This window comes from Cherax quadricarinatus, chromosome 19 (assembly GCF_038502225.1).
Source record: "Cherax quadricarinatus isolate ZL_2023a chromosome 19, ASM3850222v1, whole genome shotgun sequence".
Classification (NCBI taxonomy): domain Eukaryota; kingdom Metazoa; phylum Arthropoda; class Malacostraca; order Decapoda; family Parastacidae; genus Cherax; species Cherax quadricarinatus.
Window position 1 is genome coordinate 18357363 of NC_091310.1, and position 24409 is coordinate 18381771.

At 43.6% G+C, this 24409-nt stretch overlaps 1 protein-coding gene and 1 long non-coding RNA gene across 4 annotated transcripts in view; both read left to right on the forward strand.

Annotated features, from left to right (window-relative positions):
* Positions 1–2829, forward strand: part of LOC128688254 (uncharacterized) — a 103627-nt gene extending 100798 nt beyond the window's left edge. For all 3 annotated transcript variants that reach the window (XM_053775966.2, XM_053775964.2, XM_053775965.2), the window contains exon 9: positions 1821–2829. In XM_053775966.2, the coding sequence (XP_053631941.2) occupies positions 1821–1933 (113 nt within the window). In that variant the 3' untranslated portion in view covers positions 1934–2829. The remainder of the gene's footprint in view (positions 1–1820) is intronic.
* Positions 2830–3575: 746 nt separating this feature from the next.
* Positions 3576–24409, forward strand: part of LOC138852922 (uncharacterized) — a 145354-nt gene continuing 124520 nt past the window's right edge. Inside the window, exon 1 of the long non-coding RNA XR_011392181.1 lies at positions 3576–5949. This is a non-coding gene — a long non-coding RNA (uncharacterized lncRNA). The remainder of the gene's footprint in view (positions 5950–24409) is intronic.

The window sequence follows — 24409 nt, forward strand, 5'->3', positions numbered from 1 at the left end:
AGGGGGGGGGATAGCGGGAGTTGGACTTACCCTACCTTAACAAGTAGCCGGCAATGAAACTATTGTTACTATATCGTTACTCCTATCTATTGAACTTTTCCCTCGCAGTAACACCGTCATGCCCTCTAGGTAACACCATCTCAAGGTAACACTATCATGTTCTCATGGTATTACGAACACAGGCGTAGATATGGCCTGCACACCTTGCTGTAATGCGATTACCACTTGGGAACAAGCAAAGGGCAGCAAAGAATAACTAAATTATATATCCTTCACCAAAACAAACTGTTATTTACAGTGTATTATAGCCTATGTACAATATCTACACTATGTCCACTGATGCAAAAGCAAGCATAAGACGCGGTCATCAATGAGGCAGATGTAAGCCGTGAGTGACCAGCAGTAAAGGCAAGTCTGCCAAAGTTGTTTCACGCGTGTTCCACATCGCTTCACAGCTTTGAGCCCTTGTGGCTTAGCGCTTCTTTTTTATTATAATAATAAATTCACAGCTTTGGCAGGCTTCCTTGTGATTGGTGGGTTGAACCAAGGTGCTGGTATAATGACGGGGCCCCTTTGATCGTTAAACCCTTAGCACCTGGTTTGCTGATCTGGAGGCATGACTATATGGATGCGTGACATACGCCGAATACAACGTAACTTGTTCTTAGCATGCCACACCCAGGGCTCTGATAGCCAGTATTAGGCATCATCCATGGGTAATGTGCCACCATGGCATGAAATACTAATGGAACCGCCTTTCCTCTCAGCCATCCAGCTCATTAGGCAATGTTCCACTCCAAGAGACTTTTAAGTCAGACACGACCTTGGAGCGAGACAGTAGAGCTAGCATAGGTTCAGGACACTTGTGGATTAACTCAAATTTTACTTTAATGACCACAAGGGTATAAAATAGCTTACTATTCCTGTTCTCCCTAACAATTACATGATCGGGAAAAGGCGTCTGCCAGCACATCTTTTCCAGCCATGTGGCATATAGGCAGGTTGTAGGGTTGCAGCCTTAAATTCCACCTCATCAGACGTGTATTCTTGTTCTTCATTGAGCTCAGGTACGTCAGAGGATTATGATCATTGAAGGCTGTGACCAACTGTGTCGTACTGACGAGGAACACGTCAAAATGCTGCAGCGCAAGTACCAGGGCCAGGGCTTCTTTCAGTAGTAGAGTTGGCCCGCTGATAGGCCTGATACTTGGCCGTAGATCGCCCTCACCAGAAGCTTGGAGTAACGCTGCCCCAACCGCTGAATCACAAGCATCAACCTGTGATACAAAAGGTTTTGAAAATGGGGAGACAAAACAATGGGTGCAGTATATAACGGACGTTTAACACGGTTAAACGCCTTATTGACAATTTGGGGGTTGTAACGCAATTATGTTACATAAATATATGCTGGCGCCTAGGGGTAAAAGCTTTGTTTAAGGGTTATTTAAAATAAAAAAAAAACACCAGCCTAGAGCCAAGCTTGTTTCTTAACATAAAGCTTTAACTAGATGGTCAACATTCTATCCGCCGCCCCTTTGATCGTTAACCCTCAGCATCTGGTTCGCTGATCGGGAGGCATGTCTTGTATGATGTGTGACATACGCCGAATAAAATGTAAAATACTCTTAGCATGCCACACTAGGTGACACCATCGTGTCCTCTACGTAACACCATCGTATCCTCTAGGTAACGCCATTATGTACTCATCTCTGGAAGGTGTTTTGACATTCATTTTTCGCAAGCCTTGTGAATTTCTTTTCTCTAGTGAATCACATTTCCTCAGCTCCACTGAAGACACCATCTTGACTCTCCTCCTACAGTTCTGGATTCTAATCATGACCACGGGAACGACGGAGGCTCAATCACAGTCACCACCAGCACTACCCTCCTGGTCATGGCTACCACCCTCCTGCTGTGTCTCCTGCAGTTGTAGGAGCTTCCCGTGTTAGCAGAGGTCGTGGCGTCCTCTCGCTACCTCAGGAGGTGGCAGGGTATTCTGTCTCGCTACCTCAGGAGGTGGCAGGGTATTCCGAGAGGTTATCAAACCTGGCTAATACAGGAATAGAATCGTATTTTAAGGATTTTTGTTAGTTATCGTTAAGTTATATGTATCATTAATTTGGTGTTTCACAATAAGTGAGTATGATTTATTTTGTATTTAGGAGAACTGTAAGTAATACGTTTCATATGAAGAAGTGTTTTTATGATTTTTTCAAGGCAGTTTTGGTCCCAAAAACTCACCATTTGATATGAATTATTATTATAATAATAAAAAAAAACGCTGAACATACAAGGGGCATTGATATGAAAACATCACTTGAAATATACTTAAAGTATTAATATTGTACTTTGTCAAATAAAAAATAATGTTTAATAGATCTCTTGAATATTTTGGTATTTTTCATAGCTTCAGCAAACCTGATTTTATTTTTGCCTTGAATATTAATTATTATTATTATATTATTAAAAAAGAGCATTTTTTGACCAGTAATGACCTCCAAGAAGCTTATACATTACTCAATTGTAATTCTTTTTTTTTTCCAAAACCATCAATGAAAACTGTTGTACCTGAACTCCAGATGTGTTTGCTGCCGAGTTTATTCTAGGTATAAAAAATGGACACTGAACAATGTGAGACAATAATATATATCAGTATAGATGATTAAACAATGGTTAACTATATTGTATCTTTCTAGGGTTGATTGATTAATGATTGTAATTATAAAGGACTAAAGCTGCACTCAAGTACAATACGTATATTGATTTTATTCTTAATATTTTTTGTCATATACAATTGTAATGAATAAAACATTAAAACAACATATTAAATTACTTTTAATAAAGGTATTTTGAATCCTCCAAAGAAGAGGGTGACCTTGATACTGGTGAAGTAATCTTTTTCCAAGAATTTGGAATTGTTTATAAAATTCTGCCCAATACAGCTAGGTAAATAAGAATTATGTTTGTAAAGAGTAACTCCCAATGACAAACAATTATTGTGAAAAGGCTTTGTTCGGCACCAGTTTTATTTAATAATAATGGAACAGCAAAATATCAGCATATGCGTCCTGTCGCAGCGAGTGAGAGGAGCAGTGACTGACTGGGTCGTGACGGGGATAAGTCAGGAAGGATTGTTGGACTATTTTAGCAACATTGGATACGTTGGCAGTATGCTGCAGCCATATTCTACATGATAATTATATTATAGAAAAAATCGGCGATGCTTCCCTGTTATATTACATCACACAGCTAACGCTACGGTCTGGAGTTTTGAGACTCTCTGACCGCGGGTTCTATCTCCGCCCAAGGTATGGTTTGTTTATGAGGGACATCATTGGCGATGTTTAGACCATTCTCTAGAGTGTCTAGTAAATTTGCGAGTGTTACAAAAGGCGACATCTATTAGCACAAACATGTATCAGAGAATACTGAAGTTTAATTTATTGATCCCTCTCTAGCACCTAGCCTGTTTCTGGCTTTGTAACAGATCGTCAGTATGAAGTCATAACCAATTATCCTGTACCATATTAAGCTTCTCCTAGAGCTTTTGGTTTGTATAAAGGATTATAACTAGCTGAAATTATACCAACGAAATATTTACAGTTAAGCGTAAATTTAGAAATATAGGTTCCTACACATCCCTTAATATATAACTTCTGCAATTAGTATTCATTATTTAATTTAACCGTAATTATAGTTATACTGTATTATAATTATAATTAATTATACTTATTATAATTAATAAGTGGTAAACCCACTAGGGTCGTACAGTTATGCCTAGTGCAAAAGCTCTCGCTTCACAAGGTGAGGGTCCGGGTTAGATTCCAGGCAAAGGGGTGGAAACATCGGACGTGTTTCCTTACACCGGTTGTGTGTTAGTCGACTGGTGTGAGTCGCATCCTGGGATAAAACTGACCTAATTTGCCCGAAATGCTCTGCACAACAAGTGGCTTTCTATGTAGTAATACGTCATTGATGTCAGCTAGGCCTGTATACCATGTACTTGAAGTAAATAGATATATATCATTATCATATCATATACTCTTAGAGAAGTTGTACCATCTGGTACGTTACTTTTCTAAATTGTATTCACATATATAAGATTGGGTAATATATATGTGTGTAGTATGCTCAGCTAGACTCTACTTAGAACATGACAAAATAAGCCCCTTAATAAACTAACTTCTGACCCACAGAGGCAATATTACAACAGTAATATTGCCTCTGTAAAGCGACCATTTCGCCAAACAGCAAAATACAAAAAGCATCCGTAAGCAGCACAACGTCAAGCAAGGAATGAGACCCGGAAACGAATCGATAAGTCTCCATACAAAGCAAAAAAAAATAATTACTGAATTAGAGTTTAGCAACTTCCGAACCTCGACTCCGACAGTGTGTAGATGCCAGTCAGAACAATGTAGGTATAGAGTTACGCAAGACTTGAAGCATAGTGTTTTACGACGCGCAACCTCAGGAAATGTCAGAAATCACTTGCTCTAAGTAAGGCTCTGTGAACAGGGTTGTGCAAAATTACGAGATGTATGTTCCGGCTCTCCAACAGATACATTACCAGAAAACAGAGCCTATGTAACACGGCCAGAAAACAGCGTTCTCCCAGACAGTAGAGAAAGGAGAGATGTTGCCTCAAAAATGTCCAACTAGAGAAAGTGAGGAGCAGTTACTGCAGATGTGATTTTAGATGTCCTCCGCCGGCATGCCACAAGCTTCAGAAATCAAACAAGTGAGCAGATTGTTTGCAGTTCGGGTAGCCAATCAAAACTCCTTTTAGCGAGCACAGAGAATAGCGTAATTGTTATATCCTGCGTATACACATAGCTAAAAACAATATAAGACAACTAATATAAAGCATATTTTGGCTTTAGCTATTAACGAGAATAACTGTAATATGATATTAGATGTAAAACGAAATACGCAAGAATCGTCGTCAATTTTCTGAAGATGCAGCAGCGAGGAAATCATCACAGAGCGTGGAACGCGGATGTGAAAATATGACCATCATGATAAGCACACCTGCAAGATGACCAGGAACAATGTGTAACGCACCAAGGCAAGCACGCCGACATGATGGCTGGACTAATGTGTAACTCACCATGATAATCATGCCCATGTGATGGATGGAATAATGCATAACACATCATGATAAGAACGCCTGTGGGGATTTTTTAATCTAAGTCTCTTAGTCATGACAGAGTGCTTCACTGAGGCTTGTGCAACCACTTCTTCCCTGTCAGCCTAGTGGTGGTAAACATTTGGACTGTTACTGTAACCACCATTCCTCTCTGACGAGTAGGGAAGACGAGGTGGTTAACAACTCTTCCACTTGTCTAAGTGACACCTGCATAACCCAGATGTCCACCTGCATTATGAGACTTTGAGGTTTAGTTCGTTTATTAGGTCTCAGATCACTGATGAGTGTTATGAACGTTAGTATGTCTCACATCGTCACACTGAGAATGACCAATTTACCCTCACCATTACCAGCACTCTGGCAACAGTACCTCGGGTAGACGCTCAGTATAGACTGGACAGGCCGAGTTTGAATGTCCTGGTGCAGTTTTCAGGTTAGCGCCAAACTGTACGCGTCAGAATGTGGTTCTTTCGTTCTCATGAGCAGAAAGTAGCCACATCAGTAGTCACTGGTGCGTCTATTTTAACGTGCTCTAGACGTCTTTCTTGGGAACGTGGACGAGGAAATACCGAGACTCATTTTAAGTGTTAGAGGATTTTCTGAACCTAAGCTGGAATCCACATTCTAAACGTGGACTCTTGCACACGAGTGTTTACCTGCACGTCCAGTGTACTGAATATCGGCAATAGTGATTTATGAACATTGAGTCACCGTGACAGGTCTCATTTGTTGAACAAGACAAAAGTCGATTGGCATCCTGTCCTGAGATCACCGCAAATCCAAGACACCAAGTACCCCAGGTATGTTTTACACCTGGATACAGGTAAAGTCCTCTTTCCTTTCCGTGTTTATTAAATAGATTTCAATCCATGATTTACTCAAAGCAGGTAGGGAACTTAATTAAAGTGTAGTGTTTCTAGCATCAGGAGTTCATTAAGCTCTGGAGGCAGCCAACGGGTCTTATTTAGCATGCTGTAGTCACCTTTGTGCCAAGTCCCAATTTAGCCAGTGCTAGTGAGTTGGTCCCAGGAACCAGGGGTTATCAAGGACTCACTCTGGTAAATGTAACGGTTTCCAGTGTACTTGTGATTGACAGCCCCCTCTTGATGGTGTCCCCAAAATGTTTGAGAGGGCTTGTTGTGGCTGACATTCTCTTGGTGGAATACTGACGACACTGATTAGTAGAGTTAATCAATTCATTAAGTATATTACCTCCACAACGCCCACATGATGGTTGGAACCATGGGCATCCCATTATGATAAGCTCTCCCAAATGATGGCTTGAACAAATTCTAACACTATAAAAAGAACTCCCACATGATGGCTGGAACAATGTGTAAGTCTATAGAAAGAATGTTAACAAGATGGCTAGAAAAATGTGTAATATACTAAGATTAGAACGCCCACATGATGAGTGGAACAATGTTTGATATATTATGATCAGCAAGCTAACTTCATGTCCGGGAAGTATCGGCAGATAATCATGATAGAGGATGATTCAAAGTTTCGACCTAGTAGAACCAAGGATGGATATGTAATAAACAAATTATGAAGGTTAGAATTGGAAACCCCTTGCAACAGCAGTAGTAGTAGTAGCAGCACCAGCAGTAGCAGCACCAGCAGTAGCAGCACCAGCAGTAGCAGCACCAGCAGTAGCAGCACCAGCTGTAGCACTAGCACCCGCAGTAGCACCAGTAGTAGCACTAGCATCCGCAGTAGCACCAGCAGTAGCACTAGCACCCGCAGTAGCACCAGCAGTAGCACCACCAGCAGTAGCACTAGCACCCGCAGTAGCACCAGCAGTAGCAGGACCACCAGCAGTAGCAGCAGCACCAGCAGTAGCACCAGCAGTAGCAGCACGAGCAGTAGCAGCAGCAGCACCAGCAGTAGCAATAGCACTAGCACCCGCAGTAGCACCAGCAGTAGCAGCACCTGCAGTAGCAGCAGCAGCACCAGCAGTAGCAGCAGCACCACCAGCAGTAGCAGCAGCACCACCAGCAGTAGCAGCTCCAACACCAGCAGCACTAGCAGCAGCAGAACCGTTACTAGCAGCACCAGCACTAACAGCAGCATCACCACCACTAACAGCAGCATCACCACCACCACCACCATCACCAGCAACACCAGCAGCAGCACCCATATTTCGATACCTCACTATTTTCTCCATAAGCTTCTTAATTCATGAATATCTTCAGAAGCTACTGGTGATCACAGACTGTGAGAGGCTCTCACCCGTCATTTTGTTGCTTGCTTCTCATCACTCGTTCAGTAAAGCCTTGTTTCACTAAGTGGGAGTGATGAATTAAATACATGTGCAACATCCGGGTAGCTTGATACAACAGAGGTTTCGCCAACCAGTGACTTTATCAATACAATACAGAAGACTGAAGAGATAGAAGACGAGGTAGTCAGTCCCTCAGCCTAGGAGCAGGTGTTCAGTACCGTAGTGGAAGTGACAAGAAAACGGCTCCCGGACAGATGTCCGACGGGCATTTGGTCGGACGGACATTTCACCGACGGACATTTAACCGAACGGACGATATGGCATTCATCACTTAACCTAATTTTCAGTTCGGTGAAATGTCCGATCGGCCAAATGTCCGTCGGTGAAATGTCTGTCCGACCAAGTGTCGGTCATCTGTCCGGCCACGAAGAGAACACTTTTTTTTTTTTTTTTTTAGAATTCTTCTTTCCCTTCGAGAGTCGTGGCTCGGTGGTCTTGAAGGAGCCATAATCTTAGTAGTTTGATCTACCATCCTTTTCCTTGGATCAGACTTGATTATTATCATTCCCCTGGCAGTCTATGACTCCTACGGGTTTAGCGCTTTCCCTTGAATTTAATTAGTAATGATAATTCACTGTTGCTTCCCCAGGAGGGTTGGGGAAGATGTGGGTAAATGGTGGGTGTCCCGGGTGGTGACACTGCGTGACAGTGTGGTGACACACTGGACAGCAGTGGTGTGGTGACACACTGGACAGCAGTGGTGTGGTGACACACTGGACAGCAGTGGTGTGGTGACACACTGGACAGCAGTGGTGTGGTGACACACTGGACAGCAGTGGTGTGGTGACACACTGGACAGCAGTGGTGTGGTGACACACTGGACAGCAGTGGTGTGGTGACACACTGGACAGCAGTGGTGTGGTGACACACTGGACAGCAGTGGTGTGGTGACACACTGGACAGCAGTGGTGTGGTGACACACTGGACAGCAGTGGTGTGGTGACACACTGGACAGCAGTGGTGTGGTGACACACTGGACAGCAGTGGTGTGGTGACACACTGGACAGCAGTGGTGTGGTGACACACTGGACAGCAGTGGTGTGGTGACACACTGGACAGCAGTGGTGTGGTGACACACTGGACAGCAGTGGTGTGGTGACACACTGGACAGCAGTGGTGTGGTGACACACTGGACAGCAGTGGTGTGGTGACACACTGGACAGCAGTGGTGTGGTGACACACTGGACAGCAGTGGTGTGGTGACACACTGGACAGCAGTGGTGTGGTGACACACTGGACAGCAGTGGTGTGGTGACACACTGGACAGCAGTGGTGTGGTGACACACTGGACAGCAGTGGTGTGGTGACACACTGGACAGCAGTGGTGTGGTGACACACTGGACAGCAGTGGTGTGGTGACACACTGGACAGCAGTGGTGTGGTGACACACTGGACAGCAGTGGTGTGGTGACACACTGGACAGCAGTGGTGTGGTGACACACTGGACAGCAGTGGTGTGGTGACACACTGGACAGCAGTGGTGTGGTGACACACTGGACAGCAGTGGTGTGGTGACACACTGGACAGCAGCGGTGTGGTGACACACTGGACAGCAGCGGTGTGGTGACACACTGGACAGCAGCGGTGTGGTGACACACTGGACAGCAGCGGTGTGGTGACACACTGGACAGCAGCGGTGTGGTGACACACTGGACAGCAGCGGTGTGGTGACACACTGGACAGCAGCGGTGTGGTGACACACTGGACAGCAGTGGTGTGGTGACACACTGGACAGCAGCGGTGTGGTGACACACTGGACAGCAGCGGTGTGGTGACACACTGGACAGCAGCGGTGTGGTGACACACTGGACAGCAGCGGTGTGGTGACACACTGGACAGCAGCGGTGTGGTGACACACTGGACAGCAGCGGTGTGGTGACACACTGGACAGCAGTGGTGTGGTGACACACTGGACAGCAGCGGTGTGGTGACACACTGGACAGCAGCGGTGTGGTGACACACTGGACAGCAGCGGTGTGGTGACACACTGGACAGCAGTGGTGTGGTGACACACTGGACAGCAGCGGTGTGGTGACACCGGGCGACGGTGTGTTAAGAGTACCTGGAGAGGATAGTTGGGAGTTGCCGAATATTATTTTTGTTTAATCCAATAGAAGTTTAAAAATACGCTTAGAAGAGACCTAGCAAACGAGTTTGAAGAAAATAGAAGAGAACAAATAAGAACTAGCAGATCAGTTGTCATCGTAATGAAATGTGTTAAGTTAAACATTTATAAAATAGCAAGATCGGTATAGACGTCATCATGACGACTTTAATATAAATTGAAGCCTATCATGACGAACTTAATAAACATTAGAGTCCATCATGAAGACTTAATAATAGACACTGGAGGTTACCATGATTTAATGAACCTTGGAGCCCATCATGACGACTTTTAATAATAGACACTGGCGCTTATTATAACTAATTTCATCATGGCTTTAATAACCCCCACCATGATGACTGAATACAAACATCTGACCCCATTATGACGTTGATAAAAATTTGACCCTATCATGATGAATTATATATATCGTGCCGAATAGGTAAAACTTGCGATTTTGTCTTAAAGAGCAACACTCTTCTTGCCGAATAAGGCAAACTAAAATTTTTGCATGCAATAATTTCGCAAAAATAATTCTGAACCTAACGAAAAAAGTATATTTCATTGCGTTTATTTATTAAATTATTGTAAGCTTATATATACTATAGTTATATTAGGCTGAATTAAATTGCGCTTGTTATAATAAGGTTAGGTAAATTTTTCTAAGGTTCTTTTGGTACAACCTCTTTAAGGGGGGGCTCCTTGTCGTGGTAAAGAGGCTATCGGTCTCAGGAATTAGACCTCTTGATCTTCTTCCTCCGACCGAACCTAATTACCCCTCAATCCCCCCTTCCCTATCCCATCCTCCCTTTTTCTTTTCCTCCTCCTCCTCCCCACCCCTCCCTTTTGCCCTTCCTCTTTTTGGCTTTTGGGATTTTTCCCACAGCACGCTAGTTCTTAGGTAAGGGGAAGGATACAGGGGTCCATCCCATTCCATTGAGGTTCTTGGCGGTGGTGTAGTTTGCTGTGGAATCTGTATCGCCTGGGGATGTCCCAATTCCTCTCCGGTCTCCCGGTGGTTGACTTTGGGTGTCTTTCGGGCGACGGGTGTATCTCTGGAGGCTGCCTTTCGGATTTCCTTCCCTCTCCTTTGACTATGCTTCCGGCCTCTCCCTCTATGGTGTGGCAATTTTCGAATCGCCAACCCGTCCCACATCGGGCCAACTCCAGTCCCACTCCTAAACGCCAACGACAATTGCCTGATGATACTTCTTTGCCACCTTCTCGTTCTACTCAGAAAAGACCGACACGTCGTGCACTCCCTTTCCACGTTCAGTTTCGGAATGCACAATGGACTAAATTCTTTACTTTACGACCGACTTCCTCTATTGCCTATCTTTCCGACCATAGTATTGGCAAAGCGCTCCTACGCCATGTTGGTAGAGATATTTCCTTTCATGCTTTCAAGAGTGGTACCCGCATCATCACTGTCCAGAATGCCACCCACGCTCGTGATCTTTCTCTTCTTACACATATCGATACTATTCCTGTCACTGTCGAAAAACATCATTCCCTCAATTCTTGTAGTGGTACTTTTATTCTCCCCCATACCATAATCCAACAGAATTTCCAGACATGTGGCAATGACATTCTCGAACAGCTGGAACTCCAAGAACTCCCAATCCTCAAAGTAGACACGTCCTTCCTGCCCGCGGGCGGAGACGTTACCCTTGCAATGTGACTCTCTTACCTTTTGACAGCCGTGAACTCCCATTCTCTGTTTATGTAACAGGACATCATTTACATGTTCGTAAGGTGATCCCTACACTGCAACAGTGTAGAAACTGCTGGTGATTTGGTCACCATGCGAAATATTGCAGATCTATAGCCGAATGCCCGGTCTGTGGTGCTGATGGCCATTCTAATACGTCTTGTAGTCGATCTCCCTCTTGCCTTAATTGTCATGAGGCTCACCCTTCTTACTCTCGCCATTGCCAGGTCTACTTAAATGAGCGAGAAATCCATTGCCTCAAAGAAGCTGAAGGTCTCCCTTATTCTATGGCAGTTTCTCAACTGTGCCTCCAAGGGAGACTGCCCTGTATTTCTTATTCTCGTATTTCTAAGCGTCCCCCCACTTCCGTGGCCCCATTTTCTGCACCTTCCTCTGTGGTTACCCCTCCCATAGTCACTCCTGTCTCTAATTCTTTTGCTGTCCTGGGCTCAGAAGTCCCTACTTCAACACCTTAATCTGTTCTCACTTCTTCGTGTTCTCCCTCACAAGCCTCGGTATGGACATGACACGTCCCAATCGTCCTTCTACTTCTCAGAAGTCCAAAAAATTTCCATTGCTTAAATCTCCTTTAACCCTTCCCTTCTTCCACCTCCTCATTTTACCTTCTTGGACTCTGTACCTGGTTCTTTCCCTCTCACTGGCTCTGTTACAAGTGTGGAGGTTCACCCTCCTTGTGCTGTGCCTTCCTCCTCTGTCCCCTCCCAAGTTTCTTCCTCTTCTGCCACCTCCCAGGTTTCTTCCTCTTCAGTCCCCTCCCACACTTCTTCCCCAGTTCCCTCCACCCTTTCGTCCCCCCCTACTTTGGTACAGTCCATTATAGTTCCAATCTTTACTCACCCTCTTCCCTCCATCTCCAATATTGTCTCCCATACGACATCTTTGAATTCCGAAACACTTGAAGCTATCTCTGAATATATTGCAGAGACCAAACCATCAATGGACACTGATCCATCCCCTGTTCCTTCTCTTTCCTCTCCTCCATCTGCACAACTCCTTTCTTCACAGCGCACCATTCCTTTGCTGCTTGAACGCTTTCCGCTACCGCCGCACGTGGATTTTTCTAACCCCTCTAGTCCGTAGGTACCCTTACATGTGGATTTCTGGTATCTTTATCGTTGTCAGTCATGACCTATTTACATTGGAATATACGCACCCTCAGGGGTAATTGGGGTGAGCTTCAGTTGTTGCTCTCCCAGTTTTCCCCTTTTGGTGTTTGCTTGCAAGAACCAAAATTGCACCCTGCTGTTATCTATCCCATCTCAGGCTATAATTTATTGTATTCTTCGGATCCTTTTCCTGATGGAACCTTTAATGAAAGTGCCCTTCTTCTAAGCACTGATATTCCATACCATCAACTATTTGTTCGTACTTTGCTGCATTACACAGCAGCCCGTATCCACTTGCATAGGTGGTATACACTCTGTTCTTTGTATCTCTCTCCTTCTCGGGCATTAGCTATCCCGGATGTTGCCTTTCTTGTTTCGTCCTTACCACCACTACTTCTGTTACTTGGCGATTATAATGCCCATCATTTCCTCTGGGGGTGTCTCACTGTGATTCCCATGGCATTCAATTGGAGGCTTTTCTTGCTTCCCACCCCCTCTATTTTTTAAATACAGGTACTCCCACTCACTTTGATCCTCGTACTCATACTCTCTCTTGCATTGATCTCTCAGTCTGCTCTTCCTTTACCGCACTAGACTTCACCTGGTCTGTTCTCCCGGACTTACATGTCAGCGATCATTTTCCAATCATTCTTACTTCATATTCACCACCTCTTCGTAGCCCACGCTGGCAATTTGATCAAGCAAATTGGGACCTTTACTAGCAGCTAACTGCTTTTAGTGAGGTTCCTTCTTCGTCCTCCATTGATGAGCTTTTACACCTCGTCCTCAGTTTTAACTGCAGCTTCTCATTCTATACACCAAACCTCATTCAGGCATTCTCAGAAGTGCGTGCCTTGGTGGTCTCCTGCTGTGTGAGGGCTTACTCAGCCCTATAACAACTTCAGACAGTATTACCAAGGCTGGCTCCTCAGGAAAATTAATGAATAGAAAAAGAAATAATAATTCACAAAGATAAACACTTTATTGTTTAGTAATGCAAAGATAAAACATTAAAAAATGAAGGTGTATCCTACTTGAAAGAAAAATGAAAAATTAAATGAAAAATTGCCATTTGAATTCAACGCTAATATGTACAAGTAAACTGGGGTGTCTGGTTGATGTTGACACCGTCTTGTAGAAATTGTAGCCGTTGATGATGATGGGATCACAGGTGTTGAGTGACAACCCAATGACTAGTTCTTCACAGAGTCTATAGCCTTGAATAGTCCAGATGGCAGGAATGCAGGTTCTTTACTGCTGCAAAGATGAGGGGTAGTGTCCTGTACAATTAATCAGGTAGGCAGATTATGAAGTGATGTCCCAAGACCGTTTTCAGTCCATCTCCTTCAACACTTTTCGTTGGTTGGCAGGTGACCCGATCTGTCATTCCAAGCTGGAAAGAGAGACAGGTTACCCACTGCTTAAGAAATCACTCTCCATGATAAGTGCAAGATACTTAAAAAAGGTGGTGATTATCGAAAAGTCTTATGTGGAGCTTAAAACTGAAAGGACTAAGTTTATTGTTGGTCAAAAGTGAAGCTTTCAACCAATATCCACTAGAATAGGAGCAGAGGCTTTTACTTACAGTAGTGCTGGGAGCTGTGAGTCGAGTCATTACTGTTTGGCCGGAGCCCCACACGGCACCTTTCGGGTGGGGAGAAAGGGGGGGAGGGGATAGCGGGAGCTAGACTGACCCTACCTTAACAAGCAGCCGGCAATCAAACTATCATTACCATATACTCGCTTGCTACTCCTGTCCGTTGAACTTTTCCCTCACAGTGCAGTACATTTGAAACGTGCTGCGTGGGGCGGGTACCGGTACAATAGAACCGCTGAGAGACTTTTTGATTTTAAGCAGAGGCGAGCGGTTGCTCGCCGTGTCATCCGTGACACTAAATGCACTTGCTGGCGAGATTATGTTTCCACCATCACCTTGGCTTCCTCTGCAAGTGCAGTCTGGAAAAAAGTACGGAAACTGAGTGGTAAATACTCTCCTGACCCGGCTCCTGTTCAGCAGGTTGCCGGTGTTGATATAGCAAACCCTCTTGATGTTGCCATTGAAATTAGCAATCTGGTCCGTATTTCTCAGGAGCTCCATCTATGCCCGTTGTTTCTTTTCTCAAAGTCTGCCAGAGAGTTAGCAACCTTGAACTTTTCTTCTCTCATTGAAGAACCGCATAATGTGCTTTTTACACTTCAGGAACTGGAGGCGACACTCTCAGCTTGCCGATCATCGGCAGCTGGGCCTGACGACATTCATATTCGTATGTTACAACATTTACATCAGCCCTTGTAGTCCTCTTACACCTCTTCAATCTTATTTGGTCACAAGTTCTTCCCCAGCTGTGAAAATCTGCCCTTTCCGCAAACCGGGTACTACGGGACATGATGCCTCCCACTACTGTCCCATTGCTCTTACCAGTGCAGTTTGCAAAGTGATGGAACGTCTGGTACATCGACGTTTAATGTGGTATTTAGAGACACACAACAGTCTCTCCACTAGTCAATATGACTTTCGTCAGGGCCGTTCTACCATAGACCCCTTACTACACTTGGATACGTATGTTCGTAATGCTTTTGCGAATCACCACTCAGTTATTGCCATATTTTTTGACCTTGAGAAGGCATATGATACAACTTGGAGGTATAATATTTTGGCCCAAGCCCACTCCTTAGGCCTCCGAGGCAATCTACCATCCTTCCTTAAAAACTTTTTAATTGACAGACATTTCCATGCTCGGGTTAATAATGTGCTCTCCCCAGACTTTGTCCAAGCTGAGGGTGTCCCCCAGAGATGTGTTCTGAGCACAACACTTTTTATCCTTGCTATAAATGATTTGGCCTCTAGTCTTCCATCCAATATTTGGTCATCACTCTATGTTGAGGACTTCGCTATAGCTTGTGCAGGCGCTGACAGTCACCTTATTACAGTTTCTCTCCAGCATGAGGTCGGCCGTGTTTCCAATTGGGCCACCATGCATGGGTTTAAATTTTCCAGTACCATAACTCACAAAATTACTTTCACTAGATGCTCTGTCATCTCCAATCATCCTTTGTACCTCTATGGCTCACGTATCCCTGAACGTGATACAGTCAGGTTTCTAGGCCTTCTCTTTGACCGTAGGTTATCCTGAAAACCTCACATTACCTCTCTGAAGACAACTTGTCACAACCGGCCAAACCTTCTTAAAACCCTTGCTCATCTTTCATGGGAAGCTGATCGTCGAACTCTCCTTTGCCTACATTCAGACCTCATTTTATCGAAACTCGATTATGGTGATCAGATCTATTCAGCAGCTTCTCCTGTTACTCTCTCGAGCCTTTATCCCATCCATCACCAGGGATTACGTTTGTGCCTTGGTGCTTTTCTCTTTCCCTGTTGAGAGCCTCTATACAAAAGCGAATATTTCATCCTTGTCCGATCGCCGTAATGCCCATTGCCTTCGCTACTATGTTCGCTCTCATGATCTCCGCAATCCTTCCATATATAGAACAGTCACCGATGTTAGTAGACATCATTCGTTCATCACCCCTGTTTGCTCTATCCCTTTTCTCTTCGACTACATTCGCTCTTGTCTTCCCTTCAATTACCACCTTTCTATGTTCATGTAGCATCTCACTTTTTCCTGCCCCCCTGGGAAGTTCCAGCTGTTCGAGTCTGTTCTTTCTCACTCTCTTGCATGAAAGCCCAACTGCCTACAATAGCTTCCCACTCTCTTTTTCTTGACCACTTCCGCTCTCATTCTCATGCCATCGCAGTGTACACAGTTGGCTCTAAGTCTTCTGATGGCATCAGATTCGCAGCGGTATTTCCAGACAGTGTCGTGTGAGGACGTTTACTATCCTCGGCTAGCATTTTTACAGCTGAATTATATGCCATTCTTGCACCACTTATCCGTACTGCATCTATGCCTGTGTCATCGTTTGTGGTTGTTTCAGACTCCCTTAGTGCTCTACAGGCTATACGAAAATTTAATACACCTCACCCCCTAGTCCTCCGTATCCAACTTTGGCTATGCCGTATCTCTACCAAGCACAAAGATATTGTTTTTTGTTGGGTCCCTGGTCATGTTGACATACAGGGCAATGAACAGGCAGACACTGCTGCACGGTCAGCAATACATGACCTACCAGTTTCATATAGAGGTGTTCCATTTACGGACTATTTTGCTGTAATAGCTACCCACCTTCACACCCGTTGGTAACAAACTTCATTCTATTGAACCGAGTATAGGTTACTGGTTGTCTACCCCTGCACTATCCACTGCCCTGCTGTTCTCCATAACCTACTAATTATCCCTCTCCCTTTTGTCACCTGATATCCCCACTTCCTTCCTGCCCTGCAGCGCTGTATAGCCCTTGTGGTTTAGCGCTTCTTTTTAATTATTATAATCTTTTGGTACAAAATTATTTTTTTACATTAGCATTAATGAAAAAATATATCTTTAAACGTATAAGAGAAAATTTTTAGAAAGGACTTAATTTTAAATGAGTTCTTGCTAATTGACCAATTTTACCTATTCGACACGACATATATACATGCAAGATAAGCCATGGGGGGTGGAAATCTTTAGCGCAAGTACTTTCACACTTCTCACCGCATCATCAAGAGCTATGCAATGTTGCAAAATGAGGGGAAGTTTTCTCAGATTATGGTAGCGTGGAGTGAAATCAGCTCCAGCTTCTCTTAGAATATGAGATGCACTTGTCCCAGTGTTTTTGAAAGATATTTTTTATATTGATCTTTTTTTACCTCTTTGCGGGGGGCTCCTTGTAGTGGAGAAGAGGCTCTCAGTCTGAGGAATTAGACCCTTTGGTCTTCTCCAACTGAACCTGAGTGACCCCAGGCTCCTTCTCAGTCCCATCCTCCACATTCCTTCCTTCCAATTCCTCCTCCCCTCCCATCCTTCCCTTTTTCCCATCCCATTTGTAACCTCGGGTCCTCCCCTCTGGCATTACGGTTCCTAGGTGGGGGAAGTGTGCCAGGGTTCATCCCGTTCTGTAAGGTCCCTCGGGGGTGGTGTAGTTTGCCGTGGAATCTGGCTCGTCAGGAGGCGACCTGCTCCCTTCCTGGATTTTCAGGGGTGGAGTGGGGTATCCTGCAGATGATGGGTGTATCTCTGGCGGCTGCTTGTCAGTTCTGGGAGGTGGCAGCCGAAGGGGGTATGCTTTGTGGCAGGTATCCGACCCCCCTTCCCTCTTTTGTCTGCCAGAGTGCCTCAGTTGATGTGAGGTTGCTATCCCAAAACGCTGGTTTCCTGGCGTGAAGAATAAGGTATGATACGAGCTCCACGATGCATCTCGGCTGCTGCCGGTGTCAAGGTCCTCTTGGATACATAGGGGAACTTAAGGCCGTTTCCTGCCTTCTAGTAACTGTCCCTCCACTTTCCCTCATTTTTTCTTTCTTTTTCTCTTAAAATAATAAGAAAGGAGTACCACCATAATGAAGACTGTTACATGATCCCCCTCCTCCTCCCAGGCCCCTTTTTTTGTTACCGCATCCTGTTCTGACCCGGCTTCATTACTGGTCCATTCTTCAGACTTCTCTCATACCCTGTACCTTCTGCTGCTTCTCGCCTGCTCCAGGTGTCGAGGCTCCGCCCATCTCTTCTAGTGCCTCTGACCCTGACACGTTTTTTGACTATGCATCCTCGTTTCCCAGATATGGTGCAATGATTTTCAGGTCGCCCACCTCCCCCAGGTTGGGCTGCCAGCAGTTTTACGCCTAAACGTCCCAGACCATTTACTGACGACGTTCCTTCGATTTCTACTCATTCCACCCAGAAATGACCTACACGACATTTACTTCCTTTGCATACCACGTTTACAAGTACAGAGTGCACCAAATTCTTTTCCTTACAACCGACGTCTCCTACTGATTATCTTTCAGACCATAGTATCAGTAAAGCTCTCTTACGAGACATTGGCTAGAATATATCCTTTCACTCTCTACATATTGGTGCACGTATCGTTACAGTTCAGAACACAGGCCAAGCTCATGATCTTTCCCATTTTCAGTTGATAACGTTCCTATCACAGTTCACAAACACGCTACTCTCAGTTCTTGCAGTGGTACGGTGGTCTTACCACATACCATTGTACAATATGATTTTTCTGTCATGCTGTAACGATATTTTAGAGCAATTAGCCCTCCAAGACCTTCTGATTCTCAAAGTAGTTATGTATGTCCTGCCTGCCTGTGGGTGGAGGCGCTTTCCCAGTAATGTCGCCAGCTTAACCATAAACCTTTGACTGCCGTGAGCTCCTATCCTTCATTTATATAGTAGGACATGGCCTAAGAGTCCGTAGGGTGGTCCCTACACCCCAACAGTGTCGAAATTGTTGGCACTTCGGACGTCGAGCTAAATACTGTAGATCTGTGTCGCTGATCATGCCAATACATCTTGCAGTCTTCCCCCCACTTGTCTTAATTACAATAAAGTTCACCCTTCTTTTATCCGCTAATGTCAAGTCTAGTATCTTAAGGAATGTGAAATCCGTTATCTTAAGGAGAGCGAAGGCCTTATGCTACGGCTATCTCTCGGCTCTGCCTCCAGGGGATTCTTCCTCATGTTCCTTATTCTTGAGTGGCAAGGGGACCTCCAACCTCAATGGTCCCCCCGCCTACCAGCTCCTCTGGTGCCGTGTCTTCCGAGGCTACCCCCGTCTCTAATTCTTTTGTGGATTTGTCCTCTGAAACCCCTACCTCTTTACCCCTTACTACCTGTACTTATTCATCTTCTCACCCGCTAGTTTTTAAGTCTGTGAGACCTCGCACACCTACGCCTTCAAGCCTCTCACCTGCGAAGTTGAACTTGCTCCCAAGCCCATGTCTCTTTGCATTCCTCCAGGGCCTACAATACCTTAATAGCTCTCCTTTTTGGCCTCAGAGCCTAGTTCTCACCCCCCTTTCTAACTCTCAAACGAATGTGGAGGTTCACCCCCTTCCCCAGTGTTGTCCCCTCTTCTGTTCCCTCCCAGGCTTCTTCTTTTTCAGCCCCCTTTCAGACTCCTTCCTCTCCTGTTTCCCTACAAGTCTTTTCTTCTTCTGTCCCCACTGGTGCATCTCCTCAGGTTCATACTCCCCTCCCCTCTCAGACCTCTTTGGTGCCCTCCATTGTCTCCCTAATCTCTACTTGCATCTCCCTCAACTGTATGTTGAAGTCGTGGTATTGGCGTCTTCCTTGTCCGTGAAACACTTGAAGCCATCTCCGATTATACTGTGGAGATGAAACAGTCGATGGACACCAGTGTGCCCCCCCCCCATGCCCCTTCTTATTTTTCGCAACCCTCACAACAATCTTTTCCTTCACAACATTCCAATTCTTCACTGCTTACTCGCTTTCTCTTGCCTCCACATGTTGATTTCACTGACCTTACTAGCCCATATATTTTTATCACTTCTCATTGTTGGAATAGCTGTTTTTGTGAATAATGACTTATTTACAATGAAATATTCGTGGCCTCAGGGGTAATCAGGGAGAGCTCCAGGTGTTTCTCTCCCAGTTTTCCCCAGTGTGTGAAGAATTGTGTGTCGGGTTACAAGAGCCTAAAGTCCATTCAGCCATTATCTGTCCCATTTCGGGCTATGTGCTGTTGCATTCTTCTGATCCCCTTCCTGATGATACTTTTAATGAGAATGCGCTTCTTGTGCACTTTGGTATACCATTTCAACAGGTCTTTGTCCTATCTCCATTGCATTATACTGTAGCCCATATCTTTTAGCACATATGGTATACAGTTTGCTCTCTATAACTCTCCCCTTCCCATGCATTATGTATCTCTGATGAAGCATTCTAGATCTCTTCTCTACCGCCACCCATCTTGTTGTCAGGTGATTTTAATGCTCATTATGTTTGGGGAGGGTCCTACAGTGACTCTCATGGTGATCAGTTGGAAACTCTTCTCGCTTCTCATCCTCTTCATGTTTTAAATATGGGTACTCCCACCTACTTTGACTCTTGCACTCAGTCTCTCTCTTGCATTGATCCGTCTATTTGCTTCTCGTCACTTGCACTTGATTACACTTAGTCTGTTCTCCCAGATTTGCACGACAGTGATCACTTTCCTATTCTTCTTAATTCTACTATGTATTCCCGACCTCCTTGTAGCCCCCACTAGCAGTTTTGGATGAGCGAATTGGGACATACTCTCGCCATACTGCGTTTTATGGGGACCATTCTTCGTCCTCTACTGATGAGCTGGTGCACCAGTTTTTCAACCTTAGTTTTGACTGCAGCATCGCGTTCTATTCCTCAAACCTCGAACAGGCATTCTCAGACATGTGTACCTTGGTGGTCTCCTGCGTGTGTCTGTACAGTGCACTTGAAGCATGCTGCATTATACCATTATCGACTATTCGGAACGCAGATCATCTGCTGGATATTAAGTGAGTGAGGACAGTCACTGCCTAATACACGTTGCTAAACTCAATTGTCGGCAAGCCTACTTTTCTACCATTATCTCAACTCTCCCTATGCGTACATTTTGGAAGAAGGTACGGAAGTTGTGCGATAAGTATGCTCTGGACTAAGCTCCTGTTTTGCAGGTTACTGGTGTCAGTGTTGGGGAACCTCATGAAGTTACCAAGGAAATCGGGAAATATCTTGTCCGTGTCTCCCAAGGGCTTCACCTGTCCCTCGTTTCTTGTTTTTAAGCCTGCCAGGGAGCAATCGCCCTTGGGTTTTTCTTTTAATGGAATGAAGCCTTATAATGTACCTAATACTCTCTTAGAGCTTGAGTCCACACTTTCCGCTTGCCGGTCAGATGCTACAGCATCTGCATTCTACATTGGTTACAGTACTTTTGCATCTTTTCAATCTTGTTTGGATGCGAGGGGTTCTCCATCAACAATGGAAATCTGCCACTGTACTGCCATTTCGCAATCCCGATACTTTGGAGCATGATACCTCTCACTATCATCCCATTCTTCTAACCAGTGCAGTTAGCAAGGTGCTGGAACAATTGGTGAATAGACGTCTGACATGGTATCTGGAGACTCACAATATACTCTTTCTCCTCGCCAATATGACTTTCGCAAGGGTCGCTCTACTCTGGACCCCTTGCTACACTTAGATACATCTGTGCGAAATGCCTTTGCTAATACACATTCCGTTATGGTACTCTTTTTTTTTTTATCTCGAGAAAGCATGTGACACCACTTGGAGGTATAACATCTTAACCCAGGCCCATTCCTTAGGCCTCCGTGGTAATCTGTCGACCTTCCTCTTATCTGACAGACATTTCCGTGCTCGTGTTGGTGCATCTCTTTCCTCGGACTTTGTTCAGGCCGAGGGAGTCCCACAAGGTTGTGTTCTTAGTGCTACCCTTTTTCTCTTAGCTATAAATGATCTACCGTCCGTTCTTCCATCGTACATTTTGGGCGTCGCTTTATATGAATGACTTTGCTATAGCTTATGCAGGTGCTGACTGTCGCTTGGTAGCAGCCTCCCTCCAGGATGCGATTGACCGTGTTTCCCATTGGGTCACTTCTCATGGATTTAAATTTTCTGGTGCGAAAGCCCATTTCATTACTTTCACTAGAGGTTTTCTTGTCCCAGATATTCCATTGTATTTGCACAGCTCACGTATCTCAGAATGTGATACGGTCAAGTTTCTTGGCTTTCTGTTTAATCGACGGTTGACGTGGAAACTTCACATTTCCTCTTTGAAGCAGCTTACCATGGTCGGCTAAACCTCCTTAAAATTTTTGCCCATCGATTATGGGGGATAGATCGCAGGACTCTCCGTCTGCATTCTGCCCTAGTCTTGTCGAAACTGGATTATGGCGACCAAGTCTATCCTGCGGCTTCTTCTGAGACTCTCTAAGCTAGATCCCCTTAATCATCAAGGTTTGTGTGAATGTCTTGGTGCCTCTCGTTCATTCCCTGTGCCTCTCGTATTCTGAGAGAAGCTGGAGCTGGTATCACCCCAGGTTACCATACTCTGATAAAACTTCCCCTCATTTCTTCACTTGCTACCCTTGCAACATTGCATAACTTCTGATGATGCAGTGAGAAGTGTAAAAGTACTTAAGCTAAACATTTCCACCCCCGAGGCATATCCTATATTTATTTATATGACGTGCCGAATAAGTAAAACCTGCGATTTTTCCTCCTTATAGCAACGCTCTTCTTGCTGAATAAGGGAAGCAAAAATTTGTGTATGCAATAATTTCGCAAATAATTCTAAACCTAACGAAAAAAATATACTTCATTGTGTTTATCATTAAATTACTATAAAGTTATTTAAAATATATTTAGTTGGATTTTACTAAATTAAATTGTGCTTGTTATAATAAGGTTTGGCAAGTTTTCTAAGGTTCTTTTGATAAGAAATTTTTAATTTTTACATTAACGTAAATGAAAAAATATATCTTTAAACGTATAAGAGAAGATTTTAGAAAGAATTTAATTTTAAATGAGTTCTTGCTAAATGACCAGTTTTACCTATTCGGCACGACAATATATATATATATATATATATATATATATTATATATATATATATATTATATATATATATATATATATATATATATATATATATATATATATATATATATATATATATATATATATATATATATATATATATATATATATATATATATATATATATATATATATATATATATAATGTCGTGCCGAATATGTAAAACTGGTGATTAGCAAGAACTCATTTAAAATTCAGTCCTTTCCAAAATTTTCTCTTATACGTTTAAAGATATATTTTTTTCATTTTTGTTAATGTAAAAATTTTTAATTTTGCACCAAAAGAAACTTAGAAAACTCACCTAACCTTATTATAACAAGAGCAATTTATTTTAGCCAAACCCAACTAAATATATTTTAGATTTGTTTACAGTAATTTAATACTAAACAAACACAGTGAAATATTTTTTTTCGTTAGGTTCAGATTAATTTTGGCGATATTATTGCATACACAAATTTTCACTTGTCCTATATGGCAAGATGAGCGTTGATATTTAAGCCAAGATCGCAAGTTCTGCCTATTCGGCACGATATATATATATATATATATATATATATATATATATATATATATATATATATATATATATCCATGGGGAAGTGGAATAAGAATCTTTCCTCCGTAAGCCATGCGTGTTGTAAAAGTCAACTAAAATGCCGGGAACAATGGGCTAGTAACCCCTTTTCCTGTAAAGATTACTAAAAAGAATAAGAAGAAGAAAATTGTCAAAGTGGGAAGTCTGAATGTGCGTGGATGTTGTGCAAATGATAAGAAAGAGATGATTGTGGATGTTATGAATGAGAAGAAACTGGATGTCCTGGCTTTAAGTGAAACAAAGCTGAAGGGGGTGGGAGAGTTTCAATGGAGAGGAATAAATGGGATTAGGTCAGGGGTTTCAAATAGAGTTAGAGCTAAGGAAGGAGTAGCAATAATGTTGAAGGATAAGCTATGGCAGGAAAAGAGGGACTATAAATGTATTAATTCAAGGATTATGTGGAGTAAAATAAAGATTGGATGTGAAAAGTGGGTTATAATAAGCGTGTATGCACCTGGAGAAGAGAGAAGTGTAGAGGAGAGAGAGAGATTTTGGGAAATGTTGAGTGAATGCGTGGGGAGTTTTGAATCAAGTGTGAGAGTAATGGTGGTTGGGGATTTCAATGCTAAAGTGGGTAAAAATGTTATAGAGGGAGTAGTAGGTAAATTTGGGGTGCCAGGGGTAAATGTAAATGGGGAGCCTTTAATTGAGCTATGTGTAGAAAGAGATTTGGTAATAAGTAATACATATTTTATGAAAAAGAGGATAAATAAATATACAAGGTATGATGTAGCACGTAATGAAAGTAGTTTATTAGATTATGTATTGGTGGATAAAAGGTTGATGGGTAGGCTCCAGGATGTACATGTTTATAGAGGGGCAACTGATATATCGGATCATTATTTAGTTTTAGCTACAGTTAGAGTAAGAGGTAGATGGGAAAAGAGGAAGGTGGCAACAACAAGTAAGAGGGAGGTGAAAGTGTATAAGCTAAGGGAGGAGGAAG